Source organism: Cotesia glomerata, linkage group LG1 (genome assembly GCF_020080835.1).
Source record: "Cotesia glomerata isolate CgM1 linkage group LG1, MPM_Cglom_v2.3, whole genome shotgun sequence".
Taxonomy (NCBI): domain Eukaryota; kingdom Metazoa; phylum Arthropoda; class Insecta; order Hymenoptera; family Braconidae; genus Cotesia; species Cotesia glomerata.
In genome coordinates this window covers 19,875,491-19,902,542 of record NC_058158.1, presented here as the reverse complement: position 1 = coordinate 19,902,542, position 27,052 = coordinate 19,875,491, and the positions used below count along the sequence as shown (strand labels likewise).

Here is a 27,052-nt window from a genome sequence, read left to right as displayed (position 1 = left end):
TTTGCCTTTTTAAATAATATTTTTTACTTGAAAATTCTGAAAATATCTTCTTTTCTGGCCGCAATTATTAAATTTTTCTTATTTTTTTGTTAGAATCATCATCCGAGAAATGATTACAAGGAGTTTTTAAAGCTGAGCTAAATCTTTTTGGGTGGTATCAAAAGTTATAGAGCCGAATTTAAAGCACCTGGTGCTTTTCATCACGCACGGTGGTTATCGAAAGCTCTCTATTGCTTGAAAATATATATGTTTAGAAACCAGTTTAAAATGGGAGCAAACGAAAAAAAAATTTTGCAGAAAATATGTGTTTTCATCGTAATATTTTATGTAAAAATATGGTTTACTGCTCCTAATGCAATAAATGCCCCAAATTCGGATTTGCAATTAGTAAAAGATCTTATTGACTACAGAAAAATATATCCAGAAATTGCAAATGCAGCACTCGATAAATTGTCTCGGCATTTGTGGTACTTACACGAAAATTTTGCTTGTTTAGCTCTTTTTGATGAAACTGTGTCAGTAGAAGAAAAAGTAAAGATCGTACAAAGAATAAATTCCCAGGTAGCGGTAAAAAAGCCTAATAAACGTTTATCAGTCGCTTATAAAAAAATAACGTCGTTATCTGAGAAAAACATAAGCGATTTTGTTAATCCAAACTCGTTGTTTATTTTTGAGCAATTTGAGCTCCCCTATGAATTTTTGCATACAGATCCAAGTTTGTGGGAATCAAATCTTGAGTATAAACGATGTTATGATACATTCAAGAAGTTAAAAGTAGTAAACGATACTGCGGAAAGAGGAGTAGCGCTAGCCGAAAGTTTTAATGAAGTATTGACTTATAACGAAGATGAAAGACAAAAAATTTTTCAAACTGTTCAGCACCATCGATCTCAATACACATCGTGTAAAAAATCACAATATATTGACAATGAATTAATCTAACAATTAATTTTTCTGCTTTCAATAATAATTAATTGGTATTGTTGTTTTGATTTTTATTAAATACTTATTTTTGTTAATATAATTTGAACTATTATAATTTAATAAACTGTTAATAATATATAAATTATTTAAGTGTAATTGAATTCATAAGTTTTATGCAGAAACTCGTAAATCCATTATTTATTAAAGATTCTTAAGATATAAGCTTTTATAATGTAAGATACTTATCATATCCTGTTTTTCTAGCCTTAAAAAAATATATTGAAGAAAAAATATAAAAAACAGAGAAAGTAAACAAGATATTAATAAGTTTAAATCAATGATCGGCCAAAATTTCACGAAAAAATATATTCAAGGCTTAATATCTCGCTTAATATTGATCTTAGTGATTTGGTCCATGGGATTTTTTTTGTTGGAAATTAAATTTTCTACAAGTTTGTAATTTACATTTTTTCCGTAGCTCTTGATATTTACGAGATAAATGCGAAAAAACGCTAATTTTATGAAAAAATCAGGTTCAGTTGCCCGTACTGCCTCGAAAGTGTGAGTTACGACTTTAAGGCAATAGAAACTTTTGTAGAGCGTTGAATTCTAAGAAAAAACCATCTTCGATCAAAGTGATCCCATGAAATGCCGCTGAGCTTTAGAAATTCAAAAATTAAAAATCAAAGTTTTTGTGTATTTTCAATGAGAAATATTCACATGCCTTGGTCGAGGACGTTAATTAATATTAAGAACTCAAACTTTCAGGGAATTTTTTTTTTGGGTATTTCCAACAAGAATTCACGATGGGACCGAAAAAAAAAAAAATAAGTAAAAAAAAAAATCACCCTAATATATATATTGTAACAGGCCGCTTTTAGCGCCACCTGTTAAGGCGTTGTTTCTTTAATTTTACCTTTTGAATTTAATTTTAAAGGAAAATTTAATTGAGTTGTTTTTTTATTTTATTTTATGCCCATTGGTTGGATTCGCCGCGACCGAGTCGCCCTCGCGTGTAGAAACTCGAACGAAGCTCGATTGCGCGCGAAACCAAAATCTAATGCGATAAAATGTAATATGAGTTAGTAAGTAAGTAGCGTTAAGTTAGATTTAAGTACTTAATTATTGTGACGGTACTAACGACGCCGGCCACGAACCCGCGAAGAGAAACAACGAGGATCATCGACGTGGGTAACCTGCAAGATCATCAACGACGGAAGGATGGCTGTCTCGAGAGCAAGTGAAACGACGGACTAAGTGGAACTCGAAGTGAGCACTCGACGCATGCGTGAAGGGTAAAGCTAGCTGTCGAGCGCTCCAATGCTCCCGCCAATACATCATTCAAAATGTCAATATCGGAAAATTGGACTTACGGCGCCATCTCTGGAGTTCACAGCTAACAACGGACCCAGCAGAGAGGGGAGGGAGAAAAGAATGCGACATGTGCTGATGTTTTCGATGTTTTTCCTTCCTTCCACGTTTCCGACTTGCCGTGTGCAGACACGTTTTTTTGCGACTTAGTTTTTTTTTGGTATTTATTTTTGGGGAAAATCCTTGAGTAATTCTTGCGTTGAAAGTTACGTAGATTTTTTTTATTAGCCACGACGTATTGTGCTGATTTTGGTTTGCCGAAAAATAAAGGCAGTGCGAAAATAAGTAGCTGTTGCTAATTAGTAACTCGACGAAAGCGTCATAAAGTACGACGCGTGTTTTGGTGATTGTTAGTCGACGTGTCCGTGTTCCGAAGGATCAACAATTGTCCTTGTCGAGGAAGCCAGTATCCAAGAGTCCGACGTGGAAGCCGAGAGCGACTTGGTGGCAGAAACAACCCAGGAATAACTTCAGGGCAACGCTGTGACCAGGGTGAGTGGCTTTGTCTCAATAGAAATAGCTCGTGGGATTCGATTTTGTTAGTTAAAACAGTTGGATAGGTTCATTACATCCTACTTTATTTAGTAACTAGCTGATACCCACCCGCTTCGCTGGGCATACAATAAAATTTTATGTTGTAACCTAGATGAAAAATATAAACAAAATGATTAATTTCAAAAAGATAATTAATATAAATTTTGAATTAGAGAAAAGTGATTGTTTATGATAACCGGTGTTAGCGAGTATTAAATATATGAGAAAAGTATTTTATTATTAATAATCAATCAATCAATGGGTCAGTTAGTCAGTAAATCTGTCATTAGACAGATTTCCGCATCACCCATGACGTACTGTGTAGTGAGATGCGTTCCCATTATAATAATGTTATCCTAAACATTTAGTCTAGACCGGATAGGTCAAATGGTAGAGTAGCCGACATGTCACCGGAAGGTTCTGGGTTCGAATCCCTGTCCGAGCTATCTGAATTTTTTCTCGCATATTCTGTAAACTCTTATTAAGAAGGTCCTTCCTATTTCTTTCTCAATCTCTTCCTCCTCCAATTATTCTGTTACGTGAATGTTGGAACGATTCACGTAATAATTATCCGTAACTCCTATTCTTTTTCCGCTTCATAGTATTATTTAATTTTAAAAATGTCAATAATTTTTTAATTTTAAAAAATGTTAATAATAAAATACTTTTCTCATATATTTAATACTCGCTAACACCGGTCATCACAAACAATCACTTTTCTCTAATTCAAAATTTATATTCATTATCTTTTTGAAATTAACCATTTTGTTTATATTTTTCATCTAGGTTACACCATAAAAATTTATTGTATTCCTATCGAAGCGGGCGGGTATCAGCTAGTTATTAATAAATTCATAACAAATTAAGTGGTATTAAAAAATATATTTATTATTACTCATTTTATTAGAAATTATCTTAAATCGACCGTTTTTTATAATAATTTAACGATATCGTTGTAAAATTTTAGAGAAGACGCATCAGACACAATTTACCATTTTAATTTTAATCATTAAAATCAGTATAATCATTTAACAATATCAACTTGATAATATTTATGTTTAATTTATCTGTGTTATGATATAATCGAGTTCATCCTTCATGATTATTCCAATACATATAAGTTATTTCAGTTATTAATGATTTAGCTATTCTTTCTTAAAAAACGTATGATTATGAATTCCTACTGTCCCAACAGTCAATCGATAAAATTTAAAATCAATCATTTTGACAGTTATTATAGCAACGGTAACCATGATAACGGTAACCATGGTAACGGCAACCATGGTAACGGTAACCATGGCAACGGTAACCACGGCAACGGTAACCATAGCAACGGTAACCATGGCAACGATAACCATGACAATGGTAACCATGGCAAAGGTTGATTAGCGTGGGTGGTTGTAGGGGGGTTGAGTTCGATAATTTACGGGTGCCACTGATGGTTTCTTAGATTAGAGGGTCAAAATGATATTTCGCTCCCAAAAAAAGAGAGAGATATAGGGAAGGGGAAAGATTATAGGGCACGGGAGGGGAGGAGAAGAATGAGAGGGAGGGGAGGGGAGGGCATATGTGATGGTAGACGAAAAATTCATTTTGGCTAGGAATTGCGTAAAATCCGTTCTTAGTGAGCGTCTACATCACGAATGGAGTAACTATGCTAAATTTCAAGTCAATCGGGCGAATAGTTTCGGAGATCTCGTGATGAGTGAGTGGTATTTCGCTTATATATAGATAGATAATTGTACTCGACACTAGTCGAGTCATCGTGTAAAAACGTCAAGGCTAAGTTGAGTTAGTTAGCCGAGATAATCCCACGAGGTATTTAGGTACCGTCATAATTTATTGGTGTGTGTGTGTACGGTCGAAAAATTATTATTGTTCGTTAGAATAATCACACTGGTTGATTTTTGTACTCTCGGGGTAATCGATGAGTTCGAATAATAGGTTCGCCTACGGAGAGGGAACCCGAGAAACGGCTGCCGCGTCCGAGGCAGGCAATCGGACGTAAGTTGCCCACTTTCAGCGGAGCAGTAGGGACTTAGATTAATATTTAACTGTGTGAGACTCAGTGACAGAGAACTGAGTTATTATTTAATGTTTTTTTTTGTATTTAATTTAATTATTGAGTAAATTCGACGATTGAATATTATTATTTAAGGTTCAATTAAATTCGGCGAATAAATTAGTTAAATCTTGAACTTTAATTTGGCTATTATTAATTGAAGTTTGGTGCCTCGATTATCGAGTTTTACTTATGTAATTAGTCGCTATTACTAAAGCAAGCGGAGATTTATTTTTTTTGATGGTTGTTAATTTTAATTAATCATCATTAATTAACGCCGGCGATTCGATTCATGTCTTTGAGTTAACAAATTGCTATTAACCGAATTTAGCAGAAATTTTTTTTTTTTTTTTCTTTTACTGAAATTAACTGAATTGGTGCAACGATTTATGTTTCATTATCTTGCTTAATTGTATTTACGTGAGTTCAGCGAAGATTATTATTTTATTTAGTTAATTAATTGCCGTTAATTAATTTGAGCACAGATTTAATTTTTTTTTGTCGCTGGTCATTAATTGGGCTGAGCGAAAGGCTCATTATAATTTTTTTTTGAGTATTTAGCGAGTGAGTATTAAGTGGGTTATTACGAGTAACTCATTATTGCTATTGCGGCGACTTTGAACTTTTCCGTGTTCGGGTTGCGAACTGCGAATCGACGACAGCGTCGACGATTATTATTGTTATTAATTTTCCTTGCGTTTCTTTTCTTGATTGTCATTATGAACCAATCGTTTCATTTATTGTTAATAAATTTATAATTTAAATTGCTCTATTAATTTTTTTTAATTAATTGCGAGCAATCCCGAATACTTTCCCCGTTCCTCTATAATTAAGTCGTACTCTTAAGGCCCGCCACCCGACGAAGAGAGTCCCGGACCGGAGTAGCCGGAAATCGACGTGATCGGAGCAAAGCTCCTGGCGCCCAACAACAGGTAAGCAGGTAGGCCAGATTATTTATTTCGGACTTCGTCCTCGCTAACGCACGGGGACGAAAATACCCGTTATAATATATATATATATATATAGATATATATATATATATATATATATATTTATATATATATTGTGACGTTATTTTTCACATGGGGTCTGTGACAACTGAGCGTCACATCGAGCACTAGCTCAAAAGCTCAAAAATATTGTACAGCGATAACCCAAGATACTGTAAATAGAACGATTTAAAATTTTTTTTATTGATTTATGGTAATTGTGGATAGTTAGTTACAGGGTTAGGTAAAGTAGGAGGCCGCGATATCAAGCCTCGCGGTAATACAGGATTTGGGGAATTAGTTCGCGAATTAGTTACAGTAAGATAGAGGAGTGATCATCGATCAGGAGAGTTCGAGTTCGACCGCCGTCCGAGACGGACGTGTTCCAGATAGTCGGTCTTCAACCGTTGTCCAGGTTAGACGCTACAGAAAAATTATTCAGTCTTCGTCCAGGATGGACGCGTTCCCGATAAATTTTTATTCGTCTTCAGAGACGATTATGCTACAGATTCTCTCTTCTTTTGTTTATTTAATTAATTATTTAATTAGCTTCGAGTCGTTTGGGTTATGGCTACAGATTTAAGAGTAATAATGAGGAAAGTGATTGAGTTTTGTGTGAGTAAGGTAAAGTAAAGAGTAAAGTTATTAGTTGGCGTCTAGAGCTTGTGGACGAGTCTACGTTGCCGTGGAGCGGGACAATAAGTCACCCGGCCTCGTGGATGCTAGGTAACTAGCCCTTTTGAGACTCCTGGTGGACTACGGAAGTCCAGCTGTATGTTGGCGCTCCAACATGGGAGGAGTCAGGTGTGAGTAGGAATCGGTTTTAGTAATTTTGCCCTTGTGGTGGTTTTGGTATTTCTGACGAGACTTGACCAACCTCGCCGAGAGTACCGCTGGTCCACGTTAATTTTGGCAGGCCACAGGTGTGATCGGACCATTGTGCCTGTGGAAGCCTTTGGTCAGTGTTAATTTTGAGGGTTAGAACCTCTTGTAAAATCCTTTTACGATTCCCTACTTATACCGGCTCCAGGAGAGGTAGCCACCATGGACGATCCTGGCTCGGGAAAAGGAAAGAAGGTATTATTTAATTTATGTTATTTCTGTCGAGTTAATTTCGTATTCTGGGGAATAGTCCTCTTGTAAAACGTTTGTTGCGGTACGTTTTAAATTTATTCCTTTTCTTTGAGTAAAGTAAGAAGGATGCTTAGTTTAAGGTATATTTTATGAGTTTTTATTTTGTACGGTTAAGAGAGTTAAGGATTTTGTGAAGGGTATGTTTTGAAGCCCCAGGTCATTTTAGATATTTATACTTTAATTGGGTTATCGCTCCAGTAAGAATCAAATGTAATTAGAATTATTTAATTTTTGTATTTCTAGCTAAAAGTTATATTGAGTTCTGTATGGTTATATTTATTCGAGTTTCCGGTAATTAAGTTCCTGTATCTGTTTTGTTGTAACCCTTATAGTTAAAGTTTTGTTAAGTTTTTTTGGGACTTTGTTAATAAATCAGCTATCAATCCGAAACATCAGCGTCTTGATTTACACACTTTTCCCCAACGTGCAACCGGATCACCCCCTCTCTCCACAATCCACACACTGAGCGACACCGAGTATACCCGCCTTCTCTGCTGCAGCTCCCAGCCTTATTGTTACAGTTCTTGAGTTTTGGTAATTTCTCGCAAATAAAATTATCTGGCGTCCTTACGGTTATAGATGAGGCAGTTCGCGGGAGTATGAGAGTCGGAAGTATAACGTTTGGGGTTAAATCTCTAGGTTTCCTATTAAAGATATCGTTTGTAGTTTAGTTCAAAGAGACCACCCACCAACCCCTTAAATCTCCAGATTTTAACGTTATAATATATATATATATATATATGATATATGATAATATAGAAAAATTTTTTCTCGGCTAAAAAATTTATTGGAACGAAGTTCCTTATCGCGCGTTGCGAAAGGGGGCTAGCCGGAAAAAATTAAGACGAAAAGTCGTAACGATACTTTTTGCTATAGTTTTAAGCTGTGCGGCGTGGGCGTGTTTCTCTGTCTGCCTCTCTCTCTCTCTCTCTTACAGAAAGCAAACCAGTTATTTTCGTTTCGTCTTTCTAAATAAAATAAAATCCGAACAAAAACAGTTTCATTGTAAAAAATTGCGCCAAGTCCACGTTCATAATAATATTAAAAAAAAAATTATCTTTTTTTTACAAAAAGATATAAAATATGAAAATTAAAAAATCCAGGTAACCGATATGATTTTATATAATTTTCGGAAATTGAAAAACATGGTGTAAAATTAAAAATTAAAGAAATTATTTTGAAACGTATTTAGTGTGCGTGGTTGCAAAATATTATACTTTTTTTGAAATTCATAAAATCTATTTATTAGGACTTGAAAAAACTTTACAGATCACTTTATCCATCGAAAAAAAAAAGTCAGAATCGAAATTTTTGCGTTGCTATAGTTTGTGCTGATCAGATTCAATAATTTTAAGTAGATTAATTATTATAATTGAATATAATTAATTAATATCAGTAAAACAAGTTATGAACTACTTTTATAATAGACAATTTAGAAAAAAATAGTACCGCAAAATTAAATAAAATTTATAACCTCAAAATATAGTTCAGCTTACAGTAAACACAGTCGGTAGTCTGGCGCTCCGTTTACTACGAAATTTTTGAACGTAACTTGGCACCAGATTCTACCGAATCTATGGATTTATTACAATTTCTTCACTAATTAATCGAGAGGAACTTCGTTCCATCCGGGTGTCCCGTGACACCGCTCAAGTTTTTGAACGTTTTTATAATTTGATTTTCTTTATATTATTTATTAAATAATTTTTTCTATCATTAGAATAATTTTCTCATCAACATCCGAATTCAGAGTAACTGTTTAGGACCGACAGATAATTAATTTTTTTTTTTTATAATTTTTTATTAATTTTTTTTGTTATACCATTAGTTTTGGGAACATTACTGAACAATTTCTTAAATTATTAGATTTTATTCATCAATGTTTAATTCAAAAGTGAATTTTTAGGAACGACAGTCCTTATGTTATTCCGTTTAAATTTCTTTATAAAGCTGATAGTTCTTCAGATATTAATAAATAATTTTGAAAATGATTACACTATTATTGAATTACTGTTTAGATTATAATTTTTTTAAGATAGAATCAATCCTAAGTAAATTATAAAAATTTTCAACTTTCTATTTCAAGTAAATAATTACATTTTTAAAAAACTAGGCGAAGTTTTCTTTGAAGAGGAGTTTTTCATCAACCATTTTTGATTGAGCAACTAAAAAAAGCAATAACATAATAATCAGATAAACGGTGAAACTAAAACTTTAAGTAAGATAACTTGGAGCAAACGGTAACTGATTTTTTATACAAAGTTATTTTTAAGCAAATAAAAAAATTTATTTTCAGCTTTTATTTTTATCATATCTAAATATGTATCCGTTTTTTCTTACATTAAAAGTTTTTTATCTCTAATTACGTTAATCTAAATAGTCACAATATTTTGGTCGCTAACTTAATATTATCTTATAAAAATTATTCTTTCCGAAATGCCACGACTAATACGGGAAAGTTCTGAGCAAAGAAAAAAAGAAAGTACCAGTTATAAACGAAGAATGAGAAGTGTTACCGATGAAAATAATAATATTGAAGTGACTAATGAAGAAAAAATTATTTTATCATCAAAAACAAGACAAAAATTATATCAATCAAACGAAAAGAATTTAGCATTCCATAAAAAAAGAATGCAAAATTATCGAAGTTCGTTAAAATATAGAGTAAAAAATAAAACTTTCCAAAAAAATAGGTTGTTAGATATAAATAATTACGAAAATCATTTAACAAGATCAAAGTTTCATCAAAAGAAAAAGCTACAAGATCCAGCAAAACGGAAAAATCATCGAGAGATATTGAAAGCTTGTCAAAAGAGAAGATTACAAGATTCAGTTAAACGGGAAAATCATCGAGAGGTATTGAAAACTTGTCAAAATAATAGATTACAAGATCTAGTTAAAACGATAATTCATCAAAAACAATCAATACAATCACAAAATAAACGTTTCAATGATGAAAATAATAGAATAATACATAATAATCGTAATAAATTATGTCAATCACAAAGATTATTAAATGGTGAAAACAAAAAATTTCACAACATGAAAAATAAAATTTATCGAAAAAAATGATTACAATCTGCAAGTGCAAAAAAATTACATAATGACAAATTGAGTATCTATCAAAAAAAAAAGATTAGAAAATATTCAATTCCAAAAAATACATATTTATCGAGTTTTAAATTCTAAGACAAATAAAAAACATAAGAATGAACAATTACGACGTAAAGTATTATTTAATAAATTTAATTTATCAAAATTAGAAGGTCCAACATATGAATGTTTTTCATGTTGTCGTTTATGATTTAAATCATCTGTTAAATTTTTTAAAAAAAGTGATTTAAAACATTGTGATTTATCACCAATACATTTAATCTGTAAACTAAAAGACAAATCTACTATTGGATTCTTATGTTCAAGTTGTGAAAGAATGATTAAAAATAATAAAATTCCACCTTTGTCAATATATTACAAAGAATTACAATTTCCAGATGTACCCAATGAAATTTTGAAATTAACTGATCTCGAAGAAAGATTCATATGCCCTCGCATTCCATTTATGATGATCAGAGCAATTATCAATAATGGTCAATATTTTGTTAAAGGTCGAGCAGTTAATGTACCAACTAATGTTGAATCGTCAGTTAATATTCTACCAAGAGTCCAATCAGAAACAATGATCATTCCAATTTGTTTTAGAACAAAAAAGTCGTTTAAGTCCAATGTTATGTTTGAAAATGTTCGACCTCATGCGATAAAAAAAGCTGCGGAGATATTACAAAACTCAGAAGTATACAAATATTGTGAAATACAATTTGATTTTAAAAGAAACAAAAGTGATTTACTGAATCTGAGTAATCATGAATATAGCTGTAATACAGATAAAAACAATGAAAATTCAGATGTTAATAATTTTGATCTTAATGATAATGAAGATAATGATTCATCCGACGAAAATTCTGAAGACGAAGAACCCGTAAATGTAGAAGATGAATCAACACTTTTAATGACACAAGCCATTGTCTTTGCTCCTGGTGAAGGCCAAATGCCTGTTTCATTATTTGATCTATACGCTGAAGCTTCAAGTTTTATTAAAATTTATGGCGGTAAATTAATAAAAAAACCCGAACATTTAACGTATCAAAATTGGATGAAATCAGAAATAATGAGATCCGATCGACGATGTGCGACCGTTCTAAAATTATTTTTCTCTGCAATAAAACTTAGAATGTCAAAAATCTCTTCGAGTATAAGTTTTTGTCTACGGAAAAATGAAATAAAACCAAATTCCGTAAGAGTTGAAGATATGCTTGATGAAAATAAAGTCAGAAGTATAGAATTTAATGATCATGGGTTTAAATTTTTATCTCATGATCGTGGATCACCATCATTTTGGGAAGAAAAGAAGAAAAATGTTTTTGCGTTATTTCGACAGATAGCTCCTCCAAATATTTTTTTTACTTCATCCGCAGCTGAAACAAAATGGCCTGAGTTAATTGTAATGTTAAAAAAAGTAATCGATAAACAAGAAGTTACATTAGAACAAGCGGAAAAAATGGATTATACTGAAAAAGCTAGATTAATTAGCAATGATCCTGTCACTATTGCCAGATATTTTGATTACCGCATAAGAGAATTATTTAAAGTAATGAAAGAGAAAAACAGTATTTTTCGAGAACACCACATAATAGATTTTTACTATAGGATTGAATTTCAACAAAGAGGTTCCCCACACATTCATTGCTTATTATGGTTAGAAAATGCACTAATTTACAATGATGAAGAAGAAAATAATTTGAATGTTACTAAATTTATTGATAAATTTATTACATGTTCAAATAAACTTGTTTCAAAAGAACTTATTAAGCTTCAGACTCGTAAACATACGTTTACTTGTAAAAAAGGAAAAAGAAAAACAAGGTGCCGCTTTGATATCCCATTTTACCCAATGAATGAGACATGTATTTTAAAACCATTACCAGATACGGAAAGAGAACGAAAAAGTAAACTACGGGTAATCCGGGAAAATATACAATTATTTTTAGAAGATAACTTTAAAAAAAAAATTGTTATTACAATAGAGCAACTATTAGAAACATTCAATATAACTTATGATGCTTACGTAGAAATCATTCATAGTGGGTTACATTGACTGGCAGTTATACTGCGTAGAAATCCAAATGAATGTATGATCAATTCATACAATCAAGAAATTTTAAAACTTCATGCGGCAAATATGGATATTCAGTTTATATTAGACTAGCTGTTACCCGCCCGCTCCGCTGGGCACTTTATAGAATTGTATTTTGAGATCTAGACTTGAAATTCAATTGGAGTATTGTTCTGACTTGCACAGATTCAAAATTCTATCGGATTGGCCTGTACCTTTTATCCATGTCATAATTCTAGCGAATATCCATTGTAACTTTCAATGTGCAATCACTATAACATTCCCGTGGCTTTCTCAAAAAATGAATAAACATTTTTGGATTTACGATTTTAATTTTTGATTTTACGAAATCTCTTAAAATGAATAGCCAAATTTCTTTTTCACATCTCAAGTGTTTAGAAAATGTTTCCATTTTGATCTGTTACATTCTCGCAATCCCGTAATAAGAACAATTCATTGGTTATGTGATCAGCAAAAAAAAAAATGTATGTAAAATTCTTAGTCAGTTGACTGAATAGATACATGTAATGTTAAATTTTGGAAACGTTACAATGACTTTTTTGCCGCTGCCAAAGAGACGATTGTTGTAAGAAAATATCACTATTAAGAAAGAAAAATATTTAAATCCGTTGACCTTGGAGGCCATCCCGGTATTTGCCTGTTTCTCTTCAGATTCTATCAAATTTTATATTTGTAGGAACTGTATTTAAAGAATATGAATTTTTTGACAATTATTACTCCCGCATTTCTATGTGGGAGAGGAATTTCGTACGAACCTATTCGAGATAATTTCTACATTATAAATAAAAGATTTCAACAAAGCTTCGAGTCTATAAAAACTATCGATTGGAAATGAAAAATTTTCATTGTTAACGCCCCCACCATCCCTTTTAGGGTAAGAATTCGAGAAAATCCATTCTCAGCTGAACTTGACATCGTACACGAAGATTCCTACCAAATTTAGAATCTGCAGGAGTTACAGTTTGGAAATTAAAATTGTAGATTTTAACACCCACCCCCGCAATCCCTATCGGAAGTAGAATTTTTAGGAATCCTTTTTGAGATGATCTCATGACAAATTAAAGATTCCTACCTAATTTCAAGTTTGTAGAAGTTACATTTTGGAAATGGAAATTTGAAATTCTAACACCCACCCCCGCAATCCCTGTCGGAAGTAGAATTTATTGAAATCCGTTTTGAGATAATCGCTACATGACAAATAAAAGATTCCTACCAAATTTACGCCTTTTAGAAGCTATATTTTGGAAATTAAGATTTTTTTTTGTCAACACCAACCCCCGCAATCCTTATTGGGGGTGATTCGTCGTAAAATCCGCTCTTAGATTATTTCTACATTACATAGAAGATTCTTACCAAATTTGGAGTCTATAAGAACTATAGCTTGGAAATTAAAAATTTAAATTGTTAACATCCACCCCCGCAAACTCCTGTAAGGTATCTTAAAATTCGTTCGTATATTATTTCTACATCTCTTAGAGAAAATTCCGACCTAATTGGAGTCTGTAGGAGCTATAGCTTGAAAATTAAAAATTTTCATCGTTAATACCCACCCCCGCAATCCGTATTGGTAGTAGGCTGTCATTAAATCCACTCTTGAATCATTTCTACATCACATAGAGCAGATTCTTACCAAATTTGGAGCCTATAAGAGCTTATGACCCAGATTTTACTTTTTGTAATTGAGTATTTTAGTTTATTCGTTGTTAATTACTTAAAAATTAATAGAAACAATTATTGTTATTAGTGCGGCGATTATTATTTAATTATTGTATTTATTTAGCTAATAATTTTATGTTATTGTTACCGAAGGTATGATTAAATTAAGAAAATAAGCGTGTGAGAAATTATTACGAAGCCGAGCGAATTAATTGTAAAAGAAATTAAAAGACTGGGAAAATTATTCTAAGTTCCGAACAAGATTTAGTATGGGAAAGTGATGAATGGATATAAAATGAAGGAAATTGCGATTAAAATAATAAAGAATTGTGAATTTGACGAAACGAATGGATAGAGAATGAAGAAAATTGCGATTAAAATAATAAAGACTTGAGTTTCGAAAATAAAAACTTAGAATTTGGCGAGACGAATGGATGGAAAATGAAGGAAATTACGATTAAAATAATAAATAATTATTTTTGAATGCTAGTACGAGAACACCGGATAGGTGTCTAAAACGACTCTTCCTTTTCGTTACAAGAGAGTTAGGCAAAAAATGATAAACGCCAAAATTTGGCTCGATAAAGCAAGCAGTTCTTTCTCGGGAGAATTACTCGGGCGAATACTCTTCACCAAGTAATTCCAGAGGATGATACTCTACCTGAAGTCTGACCAAGGCTCAGGTAAGTATCATGAACCGACCGGATGAAAGTGCTTCTCCCCGTGCCAAAGCCTTCAGCTGAGGTACGGTAGGTGATCATAAGCCGTGTAGGTGGGGGCGAAGAGGACACTCTCCATTCGCTCTCGGGGTAGAGGTTTAGGCCCAGGGGTGACGGCTAGTCTCCTGGGGAAGCGGGGAATCAGCTTTTGAAGTTTAGTTCGCGATTTTGACGCTCACGGTGAGTGAGAGTATGTGTGAGAAGAGTGTTCTAACATATTGTTTATATTGTTTAATTTGTTTATATTGTTTATATCGTTTATTAACATGATCAGGCCAATAAAGAGGTTTTTCTTTTTTTCTTTGATTGATTTAAAATAAAGTGTTTTGTTTATTATTTTGTTATTGATAATGTAATCCCCGTTTATGACCCTGGACTCCGGCGAGCAAATTTCGAGCCGGGGACAATTAAATAAATTATTTTATTTTTATAATTTTTGGAAAACGTGGACGTTACAGATGGCGCTCGAACAGGGACAGGATTAATTTTTGGTAACGGGCCACGTAGTGTAGTTAAAGATGACTTATCGTAAATTCATATTATTGTAAATCTTTTGGAACTTGGGGAACGAGACAAAAAAAAAATCGTTCCAAAACGCGATTAGCCGGGATGTGAATGTGTTGTCGAAAAGAAGTCGTTCAACCGGATGAAGGATGAAACTAGAACCTTGAATCTCTGATGTAAACCAGTACCGAAATCTAAGTGTCCGCAGTGTTCTGAGCAATTCAAAGATGAGACCATGCCCTGGAGGTAGGAGTCACCGTCATCAAGAATTACCAGTCACTGAAATAGCCACGAAGTTGAGGAACTCGTTGAAATCAGAACTTGTAAAAGTCCTGTGTGCCACTATGTGGGCAGGCACCTGAAAAAGTCCTGTGTGCCACTATGTGGGCAGGCACCTGTAAAAGTCCTGTGTGCCACTATGTGGGCAGGCACCTGAAAAAGTCCTGTGTGCCACTATGTGGGCAGGCACCTGAAAAAGTCCTGTGTGCCACTATGTGGGCAGGCACCTGAAAAAGTCCTGTGTGCCACTATGTGGGAAGGCACCTGAAAAAGTCCTGTGTGCCACTATGTGGGCAGGCACCTGAAAAAGTCCTGTGTGCCACTATGTGGGCAGGCACCTGAAAAAGTCCTGTGTGCCACTACGTGGGCAGGCACCTGAAGTTGAATCCGAAGCCGAGTATGAGCAGAACTTGAACCACGACGCATCACCGTAGAATGACCGTGAGGAAGATCCATCCGAGGTCCCGATTGTGAACCAGACTCAGCGATGAGGACACCGAAAGAAGATCCGCGTAAAACCGAGTAAAGACCCCAAGTTTCAAAAGATACCAAATTTAAATTCGAGAGTCTGTTTAGTTACATAGTTTACTAGTACCGAGCCTGTTTATTGACCTGAAAACGTGAAAAGAAAATTATTTTTTGTTTGTAAGCTGAATGACATGGCGTGCGAAAGCCATTTATAGCGTTTTTGTCGTTTTCACCACCATGGAGATGTCAAAGACCAACAAGATGTTTACTGAACTTCAGAAAGGGAGAAGAATGGACCAAAAGAAAAGTGGCAAACCAAGTTCACCACTTTTCTTTCCGAGGAAAGAGGGGTATGACCCAGATTTTACTTTTTGTAATTGAGTATTTTAGTTTATTCGTTGTTAATTACTTAAAAATTAATAGAAACAATTATTGTTATTAGTGCGGCGATTATTATTTAATTATTGTATTTATTTAGCTAATAATTTTATGTTATTGTTACCGAAGGTATGATTAAATTAAGAAAATAAGCGTGTGAGAAATTATTACGAAGCCGAGCGAATTAATTGTAAAAGAAATTAAAAGACTGGGAAAATTATTCTAAGTTCCGAACAAGATTTAGTATGGGAAAGTGATGAATGGATATAAAATGAAAGAAATGACGATTATTATTCTGTAAGAAATAAATTAGGTAAGCGAAAATTTTATGAGTCCCGAAGACAATTTAGTATGGAAAAATCAACGAATGGATATATAATGAAGGAAATTGCGATTAAAATAATAAAGAATTGTGAATTTGACGAAACGAATGGATAGAGAATGAAGAAAATTGCGATTAAAATAATAAAGACTTGAGTTTCGAAAATAAAAACTTAGAATTTGGCGAGACGAATGGATGGAAAATGAAGGAAATTACGATTAAAATAATAAATAATTATTTTTGAATGCTAGTACGAGAACACCGGATAGGTGTCTAAAACGACTCTTCCTTTTCGTTACAAGAGAGTTAGGCAAAAAATGATAAACGCCAAAATTTGGCTCGATAAAGCAAGCAGTTCTTTCTCGGGAGAATTACTCGGGCGAATACTCTTCACCAAGTAATTCCAGAGGATGATACTCTACCTGGAGTCTGACCAAGGCTCAGGTAAGTATCATGAACCGACCGGATGAAAGTGCTTCTCCCCGTGCCAAAGCCTTCAGCTGAGGTACGGTAGGTGATCATAAGCCGTGTAGGTGGGGGCGAAGAGGACACTCTCCATTCGCTCTCGGGGTAGAGGTTTAGGCCCAGGGGTGACGGCTAGTCTCCTGGGGAAGCGGGGAATCAGCTTTTGAAGTTTAGTTCGCGATTTTGACGCTCACGGTGAGTGAGAGTATGTGTGAGAAGAGTGTTCTAACATATTGTTTATATTGTTTAATTTGTTTATATTGTTTATATCGTTTATTAACATGATCAGGCCAATAAAGAGGTTTTTCTTTTTTTCTTTGATTGATTTAAAATAAAGTGTTTTGTTTATTATTTTGTTATTGATAATGTAATCCCCGTTTATGACCCTGGACTCCGGCGAGCAAATTTCGAGCCGGGGACAATTAAATAAATTATTTTATTTTTATAATTTTTTGGAAAACGTGGACGTTACAAGCTACAGCTCGGAAATTCAAAATTTTCATTGTTAAGACCCACCCCCGCACTCCTCTGTGAAGTAGGATATCGTAAAATTCGTTCATAAATTATTTTTACATCAATTACAAAAAATTCATACAAAATTAGGAGTCTGTGGGAGCTAAAAGTCGAAAATTTTTAATTTTCATAGTTAACGTCCACCCCCGCAATCCATATTGGGAGTAGATTGTCATAAAATCCACTCTTAGATCATTTCTACCTCGCATATAGCAGATACTTATCAAATTTAGAGATTGTAGGCCCTATAGCTTGGAAATTTAAAATTTTCATTGTTAAGACCCACCCCCGCACCCCCCCTGTGGGGAGGGATATCGTAAAATTCGTTCATAAATTATTTTTACATCACTTACACAAAATTCATACAAAATTAGGAGTCTGTAAGAGCTAGAAGTCAGAAATTTTTAATTTTCATTGTTAAAGTCCACCCCCGCAATCCATATTGGTAGTAGATTGTCGTAAAATCCGTTCTTAGCTGACTTCTACTCGGCGAAAGGAATATTCCTACCAAATTTCAAGTCAATCGGCCTTATAGCTTCAGAGATATCGTGATCAGTGAGTTCAAAAACTTGATCTCCTATATATATATACTAGCTGATACCCACCCGCTTCGCTGGGCATACAATAAAATTTTATGTTGTAACCTAGATGAAAAATATAAACAAAATGATTAATTTCAAAAAGATAATTAATATAAATTTTGAATTAGAGAAAAGTGATTGTTTATGATAACCGGTGTTAGCGAGTATTAAATATATGAGAAAAGTATTTTATTATTAATAATCAATCAATCAATGGGTCAGTTAGTCAGTAAATCTGTCATTAGACAGATTTCCGCATCACCCATGACGTACTGTGTAGTGAGATGCGTTCCCATTATAATAATGTTATCCTAAACATTTAGTCTAGACCGGATAGGTCAAATGGTAGAAGTAGCCGACATGTCACCGGAAGGTTCTGGGTTCGAATCCCTGTCCGAGCTATCTGAATTTTTTCTCGCATATTCTGTAAACTCTTATTAAGAAGGTCCTTCCTATTTCTTTCTCAATCTCTTCCTCCTCCAATTATTCTGTTACGTGAATGTTGGAACGATTCACGTAATAATTATCCGTAACTCCTATTCTTTTCCGCTTCATAGTATTATTTAATTTTAAAAAATGTCAATAATTTTTTTAATTTTAACAAAATGTTAATAATAAAATACTTTTCTCATATATTTAATACTCGCTAACACCGGTCATCACAAACAATCACTTTTCTCTAATTCAAAATTTATATTCATTATCTTTTTGAAATTAACCATTTTGTTTATATTTTTCATCTAGGTTACACCATAAAAATTTATTGTATTCCTATCGAAGCGGGCGGGTATCAGCTAGTTCTTAATAAATTCATAACAAATTAAGTGGTATTAAAAAATATATTTATTATTACTCATTTTATTAGAAATTATCTTAAATCGACCGTTTTTTATAATAATTTAACGATATCGTTGTAAAATTTTAGAGAAGACGCATCAGACACAATTTACCATTTTAATTTTAATCATTAAAATCAGTATAATCATTTAACAATATCAACTTGATAATATTTATGTTTAATTTATCTGTGTTATGATATAATCGAGTTCATCCTTCATGATTATTCCAATACATATAAGTTATTTCAGTTATTAATGATTTAGCTATTCTTTCTTAAAAAACGTATGATTATGAATTCCTACTGTCCCAACAGTCAATCGATAAAATTTAAAATCAATCATTTTGACAGTTATTATAGCAACGGTAACCATGATAACGGTAACCATGGTAACGGCAACCATGGTAACGGTAACCATGGCAACGGTAACCACGGCAACGGTAACCATAGCAACGGTAACCATGGCAACGATAACCATGACAATGGTAACCATGGCAAAGGTTGATTAGCGTGGGTGGTTGTAGGGGGGTTGAGTTCGATAATTTACGGGTGCCACTGATGGTTTCTTAGATTAGAGGGTCAAAATGATATTTCGCTCCCAAAAAAAGAGAGAGATATAGGGAAGGGGAAAGATTATAGGGCACGGGAGGGGAGGAGAAGAATGAGAGGGAGGGGAGGGGAGGGCATATGTGATGGTAGACGAAAAATTCATTTTGGCTAGGAATTGCGTAAAATCCGTTCTTAGTGAGCGTCTACATCACGAATGGAGTAACTATGCTAAATTTCAAGTCAATCGGGCGAATAGTTTCGGAGATCTCGTGATGAGTGAGTGGTATTTCGCTTATATATATATAGATATTAGGGTGCTTTTTTTTGCGACTATTTTTTTTTTTTCGTTTCCATCCCGAAATTTTGTTGGAAATACACCCAAAAAAATTCCCTGAAAGTTTGAGCCCTTAATATTAATATTAAGTACTCCTACACAGCGTGGGAAGATTTCCCATTTGAAATATACGGGAACTTTCATTTTTTTTTTTTAAATTTCTATAGCTCAGTGGCATTTCATAGCATCACTTTGACCATGGACGGGTTTTTTTCAGAATTGAATGTTCTACAAAAGTGTCTATTGTCGCGAAGTCGTAACTCATACTGGCGGGGTAGTACGGACCACCAAACCGAATTTTTTATAGAATTCTTGTTTTTTCACTCATTATCTCATAAACAACAAGACATACAGAAAAAATGTTAATGATAATTTTGTAGGAAATTCAATTCTCTACAAAAAAGGTCCTTAGCACCAAATCACTAAGATCGATATTTTCTGAGATATTAATCATTGAAGTTTACGTAGCATTGAATTTCCACAAAATGTTGAATCAAATCTTAACAAATAATGATTTTTTTATTCGTATCATAATTATAATTAGTAATTACTTATTGATTAAGTTACAAATTTAACGTAAAAAATTTTTAATTGTATTTTTCTGAAGTTTTTTATTTTTAAATAAATTTCTCATTTAAATCACCCCATAATATTTGAATTTATCATTTAATAATTCAATTTCAATGAAATTCTAGATAAAAATATATTGTGTATGATCATTACGAATAATATAGGATGTTTCTTTGTTGCTGTGTATTGTGATACTGATTAATTGCGGTTTATTTTTCTTGCTCTGGTAGTACTACTGAGCTTTCACTTGACCTTGAATGCGTTCAACAAATTTCCCCTTTAATTGCAGCGCTTTCTTTGTTTTCGCGTACTAATCCCGCGAGAGTAAGAACAAAGCTTAGTGGGCATTGATCAGTGTGACGCCGTTGTATGTATACTTTGTTAAATTTGAGGTTAGGTCGACTTTAACCATCATTAAAATGAGTGAAAAAATTGGTGATAAAACTTGGAATTATTTAATTGGATTTGAAAGAAGCCAAATAAATAATAATAAGCTGCCGTCGTATCGTGACTTACTAAATTTTTTTATGTATAAACATCAGTCTTTAAAATTAACTATTCGAAATAGTGCTACTAGTGTTATTAACGATACTAATACTATTCGGGCTAGTTTCAAGATTCCAACTATACGTCCTCAGCACAGTCTTACGAAGTTGGAAAAATTTTATGCCGAATATATAAAAGTGAAGACACATCACAAGAGGGAAAAAAAATCGAAAGCACAAAAACAGAATGTTGAAAAGTTTAACCAAAAACTAGATAAATTGTTCGATATTTCGAATTCCACAATGGTTAAGAATTTGCCAAAAGAGCAGCAACAATTTCTGAATGAGTGTCAAAAGGGGAAAACCAATCTTCACTCACCTGTTACTAATTTCTTGCCGGTGGAAACTTTTCAGAATAAATCTGACACTGAACAGGAGATAACAAATGAAGATAATGAGAATAATACAGACGAAATTGGTTAGTTTCTTCTCACATACAACTATAAATTATCAAGCTCAACAATCAATCATTTTTTAATAATCGAAAACAATTTCTTATAATTTAGACTCATATTTTTTCTACTTACTTGTAAAATTTAATTCGCATTAAAATTCTAATTTTCTTAACCTCATTTTCTGAAAATTGAATTCTATATAATTTTTCAATAATTTAAAATTTGTTTCTAGATTCATAACTTTTTTTCTAATTATTAGTCTATCATTTTTGGTAAAATTTCTATCAAGTAAATCTGAATAAGTGAGATAAATCAAAATTTATTCAATTTTGACAAAAATTTTGACTTGAATAAAAAAAAATTTGTTTTCGATTTTTTTGCAGTCGAAAATTCCCACGCTATTAAAAAATTAAAGTCTCTGTAACCAATAAATTTAAAACACATATATATCATTTTGTCTTATTTTTATTGGGGAAAATTGACGGAAACTCAATTCAAAGAATATCTTTGCTTCTGGATAACAGAAGCTGAATATAAAATTTGAAAAATATTTGAATCGATTGGGTTTATTTATTTAATTCTGAAAAAATTGTTTTAGGCATGAAATTATCGCAACATTCGATGCCAGCAAGTTTTTGTAGTCTATCATCAAATTCCAGTGGGTTGAAACGAACATATTCTGATTTTGAGGATGAACTCCCTGTACCTCCTAAAAAGAAAAAAATCAATATTTTTTAAGATTTGATTCAACATTTTGTGGAAATTCAATGCTAGGTAAACTTCAATGATTAATATCTCAGAAAATATCGATCTTAGTGATTTGGTGCTAAGGACCTTTTTTGTAGAGAATTGAATTTTCTACAAAATTATTATTTCCATTTTTTCTGTATGTCTTGTTGTTTATGAGATAATGAGTGAAAAAACAAGAATTCTATAAAAAATTCGGTTTGGTGGTCCGTACTACCCCGCCAGTATGTGTTACGACTTCGCGACAATGGACACTTTTGTAGAGCATTTAATTCTGAAAAAAACCCGTCCATGGTCAAAGCGATGCTATGAAATGCCACTGAGCTATAGAAATTTAAAAAAAAAAAATGAAAGTTCTCGTATAATTCAAATGGGAAATCTTCACACGCTGTGTAGGAGTACTTAATATTAATATTAAGGGCTCAAACTTTCAGGGAATTTTTTTGGGTGTATTTCCAACAAAATTTCGGGATGGAAGCGAAAAAAAAAAATAGTCGCAAAAAAAAAAGCACCCTAATATATATATCTATATATATATATATGTATATATATATATATATATATATAGAATAGAAGATATGTATTCATGTGCTAGTTATGTGTTAAATTATGTAAATAAATCTATTTCTGGTCTTTCAAGATTAATGTATGATGTGACAAATGAAGTCAAAAGAGGAAATTACACAATGAAAGAACAACTGAGGTTGATTGCTAACGCATTCTTGAAAGCAAGCGAATTTGGTTCCCAAGAAGCAGTTTATTACATCTTAGCATTGTCTCTTTCAATGTGTTCAAGAGAAGTTGTATTTGTCAATACAAATCATCCGGAAAATAGAATTCAAATAGTTAAATCGAAACAAGACTTTCAGAGATTACCATTAAATTCAACAGATATTTACATCAAAGATACATTAGACCATTATATTCATCGCCCATTTGAGTTAGAAAATATTTGTCTTGCATCATTTGTAGCTTGTTATAATTATTCTAAGAAGGAGTATCAAAAAAAAAAAATAAAATCTACAGTGATGAAGAAAGTGATGATGATTTTATTGATAATAGTCCATCTATGAAGCTTACTGATAACTCAGGCTTTGTTCGAAGAGGAAAAAAATCTAAAATTATTAGATTCATCAACTATAATAAAGATGCAGATAAAGAAAATTTTATTAGAGAAAATGTAATGTTATTCATACCATGGCGCAATGAAAACATTTTGATTATGTTAGCTTCTGAATTATTTTCTGCAAATTACAATTTAATTAAACAACGAAGATCAGAATATGTGTACAATGAAAATATAGAAAGTATATTAAAAGAAGCAACACACAAAGCAAATGAATCAGACAATGAAAATAATATTTCTACTTTTACAACAAAAAATTTAGAAGATTTCAATGATCCTTCTCAAACAGGTGATATTGCGATAGATATGAAGATCAATATGAATGAAAATAGTACAAGTACTTGTAATAATAAAGATTTATGTTATATATCAATACCTCGACTAATATCTGAAAAAAATTATATAAATTTAATTTGTTGTCTTAATGAAAAACAAAGATTTTTATTACATTTATTACATTGTTTTAAAATTAAATCGTTACCATTATATCATTGTGTGATTAGTGGAGCTGGTGTTGGAAAATCTCGTTTGATTGAAGCTATTTATCAAGCTATTCTTCGTTATTTGAATTTCAGCTCATATAATTTAGAATCAATTAAAGTTTTACTGTGTGCTCCAACAGTAAAAGCAGCATTCGGGATAAAAGGTCTAACGTTACATGCAGCTTTTATATTACCGTTAAATCAATGTTCGACAGAACTTTTTCCATTAAGTAGTGGTACCCGAAATACTTTGTATGCAAAATTAAAAGATCTTAGTTTACTTATAATTGATGAAATTAGTATGGTAGGTTCGAAAACAATTCAACAAGTTGATAGTCGATTGAAACAAATTTTTCAAACTGCAAAACCTTTTGGTGGGATATCGGTAATTGTATTTGGTGATTTTAATCAATCAGCTCCAGTAGGAGATCGATATATTATCCAAGCACATTCATCAGATCTTTATGGAAATGTTATAGGTAATCCTTTATGGAATTTATTCACAAGTTATCAGTTGACAGAAATAATGCGGCAAAAAGATGACATTAAATTTGCTGAAACTCTAAATAATTTAGCTAATGGTACATTTTCAGAACATGATTATGATATTTTTGAATCTAGAATAGTACATAGTGACTGTGAGATACCGAAAGATGCAATTCATCTTTTTCGTACAAATGAAGAAGTTGATAATTTCAATTTAAAAATAATAAATAAAAATGTTCTTAAAATTAATATTATTGCAAATGATAAAGTTACAGGAAAAGCGACTGAAAAGATGAAACAATACTTACTTAGCTTATGTAAAAATTTAGAAACTAAAAATGCACAAGGATTACCTTCTGATTTGTCACTCAGTATTGGTATTAAATATATGTTGACTGTAAACATTGATGTAGAAGATGGACTCGTCAATGATGCAGTAGGAATACTTAGGGGATATGATTTCAATGAAAATGGAGATATTTTTAGTTTGGATAGATTTTTGTGATGATAAAATTGGTAAAAAAAGTAGAAAAATTTTGAAAAAAAATTATGAAAATTGGACTGCTCTCGATAAAATATCAAGAAACATCCACCCAACCAAAAAAATTGTGACTATAATTCGTGAACAATTTCCTTTAGTACCAGCGGAAGGAATTACAATTCACAAAAGTCAAGGTGGAACTTACAATACTGTAGTTGTACATTTAGCGAAGGGAATGACAAAAAATTAACTTGATGTAGCTTTTAGTCGGTGTACAAAATTAAATAGATTGTTTATAATAGGCAATTTGAAATTTCCGACCCTTTATAATCCATATAATAAAGTACAGATTGAAATAAAACGCTTATTACATATGAGATTATCTTTATCATGCTATTTTATAGATAATCCAAAATCAAATACAACCCAGTAAACACATGACTTTGTTATGTCCAAGGGCATTTAAGTGGTAGCGTAAACGGTGGAGGTTTGGACTAACGGTTTAAAGAATACGCAACGGAGTTTTAATTCCGTTGTTTTAATTATTTATGTGGGACGTTTTCGACGGACGAATTTACCACGCCTTCGTTTGAGACTGAACACGGATTTTATTAAGAATAGATGTACTTACTCTTTGCAGGATTTTTTTTGTTACCGGGTCCGAGATCCCGGGGCCGCTTTTAGCGCCTTTTCCTTGAATTGGCCCTCTGGTTGGTCCTTGCAGCGGATGGAGTTGGATGGATTTGGGGCTGCTTACTTTAAGGGCTTCTTATTTTTAAGAAATGAATTAACTCGAAACTGATTTCACTTCTTTTGATATTTATTTTTATAACCACAAAACTTACACTTTCACAATTTTAATTTTAACGTAATTTATTTTAATGAATTTTATTGATTTGGTTGAGCTAACGTCCTCCAGTCCCCCGTAGGGTAAAGTGCGCAAAACTAGCTTTTAGGAAATTTTGAATAAACTTAATGACCGAATTCTCGCCTAAGTGCAGGGCAAATTAGAACTTTGAGAATACGGTTCTCTATGATTTACTTACTGGCCGAATTCTCGCCTAAGTGCAGGGCAAATTAGAACTTTGAGAATACGACTCTCTAAGATACTTAAAATTAATACGTGGCCTGCCGGTTAAACCGCGTCCAAACTTCCTTTAAGTGCAGTGCAAATTAAAGCAAAGGACTCTACAAGGCACGGGCCCGTCAATTAAACGCGGAAGTCGAATTAATTAACAAAGACCGGGAGTGGTCTCCGTTTCTCGTTTTTAAATGCTCGCGGGCTGTGTTTGCAGAAGTCCCCGCTAGTCAACCAGCAGTCACGTAGCTTCTATTTTATTGTGGCTTTCGCGCATGGAGAAGTCTTTCATCTGCGCGGACGATTTAAATTTAAAGAAAGAGAAGAGAGAAAAAAAATTTGCGGGTCGACATAACAACTTCAATATGACGTCATTTAAAAGTCATAGGAATGTCACAATATTTTACGTAAATATGACGTAAAATTGACCTGTCTTGTAATCCAATTATGATGTAAAAATATATGATATATTTTTGACATCATACTGATGTAAGTTTATTACTTCTTTATGATGTAACGGAAATGACTTAGATATTACGTACAACTGACATAATATATAAACTACAATATTACGTAACATTAATGCCATCATTGTATGTCATAACGACGTAAGTTTAACATCATGCGTTTAAATCAGTGACAAGTCACGGCTGTACGTAATCTTGACGTAAATTTAACATCATGCGTTTACATCAGTGACAAGTCACGGTTGTACGTAATCTTGACGTAAGATTAATATCATGTGTTTACATCAGTGACAAGTCACGGTCTTACGTAATACCGATACCATCTGTGAGTCATTATTTAACATCAATAATTTGTCACAATTGTACATAGTACTGACGTAATTTGAAAGTCATTTTCTAAATCAATGACAAACGATTATTATTATTTTCCATAATATTTATAAAATTTAGGGGATGTATTTTTTTAATATTATCGATTGATCAAAATTTATCAAATATAAAACTTCTTCAACAAGATGTCTAATTTACAATTAATCGCTAAATATTAGTTAAAATTGGTTTGAAATTTAGTAAGAATCAGGAAGAGGTAAACAGCTGATTTAAGCTGGTACCTTGCAAATTTAAGTCCGCTCTTAATAACAAAAATTTATAATTTATAATATTAATGAATATATCTAACATATTAGCAAATAACATACAAAATATTTTTCATTTACGTTTTTAAGAAAAAAACATACAAATTAAATACATGTGGGATATAAACTTTTTATATCTTTGCTTGTATGTTTCCATACACTGCAGAAAAAAAATCTTGACTCAAAGGTAAATTTCTTTGGACTAAGAATATATTAGAGATGACTGAAA

At 32.5% G+C, this 27,052-nt stretch overlaps 2 protein-coding genes across 2 annotated transcripts; both read left to right on the top strand.

Annotated features, from left to right (window-relative positions):
• Nucleotides 1-20,888: 20,888 nt before the first annotated feature.
• On the top strand, nucleotides 20,889-22,160 carry LOC123263809. The gene is made up of 2 exons (XM_044726799.1): nucleotides 20,889-21,344; nucleotides 21,920-22,160. Exons 1-2 carry the CDS (start codon nucleotides 20,909-20,911, stop codon nucleotides 22,057-22,059), a joined length of 576 nt encoding a protein of 191 aa, XP_044582734.1. The 5' UTR covers nucleotides 20,889-20,908; the 3' UTR covers nucleotides 22,060-22,160.
• A 594-nt stretch (nucleotides 22,161-22,754) lies between these two features.
• On the top strand, nucleotides 22,755-24,667 carry LOC123264920 (ATP-dependent DNA helicase pfh1-like). Its single transcript, XM_044728487.1, has 3 exons — nucleotides 22,755-23,008; nucleotides 23,698-24,347; nucleotides 24,438-24,667. The coding sequence occupies exons 1-3, from the start codon at nucleotides 22,755-22,757 to the stop codon at nucleotides 24,665-24,667; spliced, it is 1,134 nt and encodes a 377-aa protein (XP_044584422.1).
• Nucleotides 24,668-27,052: the final 2,385 nt, after the last annotated feature.